The following is a 6,478-nucleotide window of genomic DNA, read 5'->3' on the forward strand; positions in this document are numbered from 1 at the left end:
GGTCGATTTTGGAAGGTCCCGGGGTGGTTTTGGGGGATCCCAAGGGGATTTTCGGAGGGTCCTGGGTGGGGTTGGGGGGGGGAGGGGCATTGTGAGGGTTTTGGGGGTCCCTGGGGTGATTTGGGAGGGGGTCTTGGGGAATTCTGGAAGGTTCTGGGGTGGTTTTGAGCCGTTCCGGGGTTTTTGGGGATCCCTGTGGTGATTTTTGGGGGCTCCCGGGGGGGTTTTGGGGCATCCCAAGGGGATTTGGGGGGGTCCTGGATGGATCTTGGGGGGGGGGGTGGTTCTGGGGACTCTCGTCTGCATTTTGGGGGGTTCCTGGGGGATTTGGAGGGTCCTGGGGGATTTGGGGGGGGGGGTCCCAGGGTGGTTTTGGGGCATCCCAAGAGATTTGGGGGGTCCTGGGTGGGGTTGGGGGGGATTCAGGGAGGCCTTGGGTAGATCTGGGGGGGTCCTGGGTGGATTTTTGGGGGTCCTGGGGTGGTTTTGGGGCATCCCAGGGTTTTTGGGGGGGGGAGGGGGGGGAGTTGGGGATGGATTTGGGGGGGGGGTTCCAAGGGGGTTTGGGGGGGGACTTGGGGGGGGGGACGGGACCCTGGAGTGGTTTTGGCGCTTCCCGGGTGCGTTTTTTTGGGGGGTTCCCGTGGCCTTCCAAACCCAAAGCGGGGCGGGGTCTATGGGGCGGGGGCGCCCCCCCCCAGGCTGCCCCGAGAGAGGGTGCGGCTGCGGCCCCGCTCGCCCTCCCCGGAGGCGGAGCTGGAGACGGAGGCGGTGCGGAAGCGGGAGAGGCGCGTCATGGCCGCCGCCGCCACTGCCGGGAGGGCGTGGCGTCAGGGGACACGCCCCCTGCCCCGCAAGCCCCGCACCTTGGAGCCCCCCCCCGCCCCCCGCAGCGCCCCCCCCCCCCCCCAGGGGGGTTAGTGCAGGGGGAAATGCCCTCAGGCCCCACCCCCGGGGTGTAGGCCACGCCCCCTCCCCGAAGCCCCGCCCCATGCCAACGCAAGGAAACAGGCCCCGCCCCCTCCAAGCGGCTCCAGTAGGGTTAATGGAAGGGAGGAGGCCACGCCCCCTTGCTGCAAGCCATGCCCCCAAGCCCCCAGTGGGGTTAGTGCGGAGCTGCAGGACACGCCCCCTTTATTAGGCCACGCCCCCCCCACGGGGTTAGTGCAGGGGAGGCCTCCCCGAGGCCACGCCCCTCGTGCACCCCGTGACATCACACGTGACCTCACAAAGGGGCGGTGCCGTCACACGTTGGAGGGGGGGAGGGGGAGGGGGGAGGTGACGTGAGGCGGGGGGGGAGGGTGTGGCCTCACGCGTGACATCACCGCTGACGTCATTGCTGACGTCTCTCCCTACCTGGCCCCACGCTGCGCTTGCGGTCCAGGACGTGGGGGACTGGGGGGCGGGGTAATTAACCCCCCGGAGCAATTAATTACCCCCCCGGGTCACTGATTACCCCCACACCCCCCCCCCCCCCGCAGCCATTCATTACCCCCCCCAGGGCCATTAATTAACCTGCAGGGGGGCTAATAATGCACCCCACCCCCTCGAGCAGATTTATACCCCAGGAAAAGCAGTTAATTACCCCCCCCGGAGCACTAATTAACCCAGGGGTCATTAATTGCTGTCCCCGGGGGTCTTCATTACCCCCCAGGGCAATTAATTGCCCCCCCCCCTTGGGTGCTAATTTTTCCCCGGGGGGGGGGGGTGGGGTGGGTTAATTACCCCCGCGGGGGGGGGGTTAATGAGCTCTCATGAATATTAATGAGCACTAATTGTACTCACTGTAGCCCATGCCCTGCACGAAGTACTTGAAGGCCTCTGTCAGCTTGGCCGGCTGGGGGGGGCGGGGGGGGGGTCAAGACCACGCCCCTTTAGGCCACGCCCCCTTTAAGCCACACCCCAACCCCCCCATAGGGGGCCCCTCCCCTTTAAGCCCCGCTCCCTCCCCTTAGGCTACGCCCCCCTCCCCCTCAAACCACACCCACACCCCCCTTATATGGGGGACGCCCTGAGGCCACGCCCCCTCCCCCCTTAGCCACGCCCCCCCCAACCAACCCCTTCTATGGCTTTGGTGCCCCCTTACGCCACGCCCCCTCCCTTCCAAGCCCTGCCCCTACAGCCCCCCATAGAAGGCCGGTGCCAGGCCACGCCCCCCCTTAGGCCATGCCCCCTCAGTCTCCCAGACCACGCCCCCTCCCCCTTAAGCCACGCCCCCCTGTTGGCGCTGGTGACCTTTGACCCCTCACCTGGCTGAGCTGGGGCTGCCCCCCTCCGTCCGCCATCTGTGGGGTGTCAAAGGTCACGGTGTAGGGGGTCAAAGGTCACGGGGTCGGGGTGTCAAAGGTCACCTTGAGGAAGGAGGTCTGGGTGGGGTCCAGCTTGGCGTTGCACTCCACCTGGGGGGGGGGGGGACGGGCCGTGGCGGGGGTCACGTGACTCCACGAGGGTCACGGGACGGGCCATGTGACCCCGGCACGTGACCTCACGGGGGGGCGGGGTCAGGTGACGTCACTCACCACGGCCTCCTCGTGGGGGGAGCCGTCGCCCACCACCAGCAACATGGGGCAGCTTTGGGGGGGGGTGGAGGGGAGAGGGGGTCAAAGGTCACTGTGGGGGGTCGGAGGCCATCCCGGAGGCACGGGGTCAAAGGTCAGAGGGGCGAGGGGGGGTCGCTCACCGCAGGCTGCCGGCCCCGCTGCGCGCCAGGCCCAGGTCACCGCGGCTGCGCGGCCCCGGCAGGAGCAGGAGCAGGAGCAGGGAGCCGCCACCGCCACGGTGAGTGCCCCCAGTACACACCAGTACACACCGGTGCCCCCCCGGTGCCCTCCCAGTATAGCCCAGTGCCCTCCCAGTGCCTCCCAGTACAGCCCAGTCCCTCCTAGTGCCCCCCAGTACAGCCCAGTCCCTCCCAGTGCCCCACAGCCCCCTCCCAGTGCCTCCCAGTATAGCCCAGTGCCCCACAGCCCCCTCCCAGTGCCTCCCAGTATATCCCAGTGCCCTCCCAGTGCCCCACAGCCCCCCCCCAGTGCCTCCCAGTATAACCCAGTGCCCTCCCAGTGCCCCACAGCCCCCTCCCAGTGCCCCCCAGTACAGCCCAGTGCCTCCCAGTGCCCCACAGCCCCCCACCTGTTGTACATGCCCCACAGCAGGGGGGCGTTGGGGGTCGCCCCCAGCCAGGCCCGGCTGCTCTGCACGGCCGGGGGGGCGGCCGACAGCTCCTCCTGTGGGGCAGACCCACAAGTGAGCCACAACTGACCCCCCGCCGCTCCCCCGGACCCACAACCGACCCGTAACCCACCCCGAGACCCATAACTGACCCACCCCAGGGCCACGGCTGACTCACCACCGACCCACAAGTGACCCCCCAGGACCCATAACTGATGCCCCCAGCCCCACAAGTTCCTCCCCCCGGCCCCACAAGTGCCCCCGGCCCCACCTGGGTGAAGAGATGGGCCAGGATCATGTCGGTGGTGGAGGACGTCAGGCCCGAGAGCTGTGGGGCAGCAAGTGGGGCGCCATGGGACCCACAGCGACCCATAAGGAGCCACGGGACCCATGGAACCTACAGGGACCCATGGGACCCACAGAGACCCATAGCGACCCATAAGACCCATAGAGACCCACAGTGACCCATAGAGACCCACGGGACCCATTGGGACCCATGGGACCCACGGAGACCCGTGGGACCCACAGGGACCCGGCGGGACCCATAGGTGCCCCATAGTCCCATGGACACCCGTAAGTGACCCACAGAACATCTAGAGGTGCCCCATAGCGCCGTGGAGACCCATAAGTGACCCGCGGCTGCTCCGTAGCCCCATGGAGACCCATAAGTGACCCATAGGTGCCCCATGGAGACCCATAGAAGACCTAAAGGTGCCCCATATGCCCACGGAGACCCACTAGAGCGCCCCACAGCCGCCCCATGGCCGCCCCACGGCCGCCCCACCTTGTGCGCGGCCCAGTCCATCCAGCCCTTGGCCTGGGGGTCGATGTTGACCAGCACCAGCCCCTCCACCGCCTCGGGGTGCAGCAGCTGTGGGGCAGGGCCGGGGGTCACCTCCTGCCCCACGGCGGCCCTCTCTGCCACATAGACACCTCCCCGGACCCATAGATTCCCCGCCGGCCCCACAGTGACCCCCAAGAACCCAACGCAGGAGCTCCTCAAACTTCCTCCGGACCCACAGCGATCCCACCCAAGGGCCCTCCTGCCCCACAGCGACCCCCCTGCCCCATAGCGACCTCCCCAGCCCCATAGATTCCCCCCCCAGAGCCCTCCAGACCCACGGCGACCCCCCCAGACCCCCAAATTCCCCCCCCGGAGACCCTTCAGGACCCCTCCAGAACCCCCCCAGATCCCTCCAGCCCCACAGCGACCCCCAAGTTCTCCCCCAAGGAACCCCCCCAAACCCCCTCCAGACCCACAATGACACTCCCCCCCCCCCCGACCCACATGTGTCCCCCCAGATGCCCCGCAACCCCCCCGCCAGACCCACAGATCCCCCCCAGGTGACCCATAGCCCCCCTGAGACCCACAGAACCCCACAGAACCCCCCCCAGATGCCCCATACACCCCCCCCAGAGACCCTCAGGACCCCCCCTCCAAGGACCCACAGATCTCCCCCCCCCAAGATGCCCCATAACCACCCCCGAGCCCCTCCATGTGCCCCCCCTCCCCAGCCCCACTCACCCCAAATTTCGCCAGGATGAAGGCGCCGGCCCCCACCCCCATCCCGATGATGCTGGCGATGCTGGGGGCGGGGGGTGGAGTGTCACGAGGTCAAGGTCATCCTGACCCCCCCCCCCCCCCGCTATGGGGCAGCCCCCCAACTCACTTGAGGTACTGGAGGATGCAGGGGATCATCTCGGCCAGTTGCTCCAGCGAGGGGTACTGGTACCTGGGGGGCAGGGGGGGTCAACGGGTCAACGGGGGGGTGACAGGGGGTCAACGGGGTCAACTCGGGGGTTGGTGGGGTCAATGGGGCCAGCTTGGGGGTCAATGGGATCATGGGAGGTCAACTGTGGGTCAACGGGGCCAACTTGGGGGTCAATGGGACCATGGGAGGTCAACTGTGGGTCAACGGGGCCAACTTGGGGGTCAATGGGATCATGGGAGGTCAACTGTGGGTCAACGGGGCCAACTTGGGGGTCAATGGGATCATGGGAGGTCAACTGTGGGTCAGCGGGGCCAACTTGGGGGTCACTGGGGTCAACCGGGAGGTCGGTGGGGCCAACTTGGGGGTCAATGAAGCCAACTGGGGGGCCAATAGGGTCAACTCGGGGGTCGGTGGGGTCAATGGGATCATGGGACATCAACTGTGGGTCAACGGGGCCAACTTGGGGGTCAGCGGGGCCAACTTGGGGGTCAATGAAGCCAACTGGGGGGCCAACAGGGTCAACTCGGGGGTCGGTGGGGTCAATGGGATCATGGGAGGTCAACTGTGGGTCAGTGGGGCCAACTTGGGGGTCAATGGGATCATGGGAGGTCAACTGTGGGTCAGCGGGGCCAACTTGGGGGTCAGCGGGGCCAACGGGGAGGGGCAACGGAGACTCAAGGTGGTCAATCAAGGGTTCAAGCGGGATCAAGCGGGGCGGGATCAGCGGGGCTGGGGGAGGGGGGGGTTGGGGGGCGGGCGATGGGGGTCGCGGGGCGCCGTGGGTCGCACCCTGGGGGATAGGGGGGGGCGCCCTCCTCCATGCTGGGGGGGTCGACGTGGACCACCAGGAAGTTCTTGACGATCTCCCCCATCTCCTCGTGGGCGAAGAGCGGGGTGAAGCACGACTCGTCTGGGGATGGCCCCACCCCACGGCTATGGGGCTGGACCCACGGCCGTGGGGCAGGGGGCACCCATGGGGCCAGGGAAGGGATGGAAGGGCCCCAGGTGCCCGGGGAGGGGGGACCCAGGGGACTGGGGAGGGGACCCAGGTGGCCGGGGGGACCCCCACCTATGGGGCTGGACCCGGATCTATGGGGCAGAGGGGACCCAGGTGTCCAGGGGCACACACATCTATGGGGCTGGGACCCCCACCTGTGGGTCTGTCCCCCCATCTCTGGGTCTGGGTCCCCCATCTATGGGTCTTGGACCCCCTGGTGTGGGTCTAGAACCCCTATCTCCAGGTCTGGGACCCCCAGGTGTGGGTCTGGAACACCCGTCTCTGGGTCTGGGCCCCCCATGTGTGGGTCCGTCCCCCCACCTCTGGGTCTGGGCCCCCCGTGTGTGAGACTGGTCCCCCATCTATGGGTCTGGGCCCCCCATGTGTGGCTCTGGGACCCACCTCTATGGGTCTAGAACCCCCAGGTGTGGCCCTGGTCCCCCATCTCTGGGTCTGGGCCCCCCATGTGTGGGTCTGTCCCCCCATCTCTGGGCCTGGTCCCCATCTATGGGTTTGGGACCCCCAGGTGTGGGTCTAGAACCCCCATCTCTGGGTCTGGGCCCCCCATGTGTGGGCCTGGTCCCCCATCTAAGAGAGCTTG

At 67.7% G+C, this 6,478-nt stretch overlaps 1 protein-coding gene across 1 annotated transcript; it reads right to left on the reverse strand.

Annotated features, from left to right (window-relative positions):
• Nucleotides 1–569: 569 nt before the first annotated feature.
• Nucleotides 570–5,855, reverse strand: LOC141734921 (protein NDRG2-like). The gene is made up of 13 exons (XM_074567237.1): nt 5,852–5,855; nt 5,670–5,790; nt 4,839–4,901; nt 4,694–4,754; nt 3,953–4,039; nt 3,440–3,496; nt 3,130–3,224; nt 2,681–2,725; nt 2,520–2,571; nt 2,352–2,399; nt 2,250–2,285; nt 1,786–1,837; nt 570–811 (listed from the first exon to the last, which is right to left on the reverse strand). The coding sequence occupies exons 1-13, from the start codon at nt 5,853–5,855 to the stop codon at nt 675–677; spliced, it is 858 nt and encodes a 285-aa protein (XP_074423338.1). The 3' UTR covers nt 570–674.
• Between the last annotated feature and the right edge of the window lie 623 nt (nt 5,856–6,478).

This window comes from Larus michahellis, chromosome 26, assembly GCF_964199755.1.
Source record: "Larus michahellis chromosome 26, bLarMic1.1, whole genome shotgun sequence".
NCBI lineage: Eukaryota > Metazoa > Chordata > Aves > Charadriiformes > Laridae > Larus > Larus michahellis.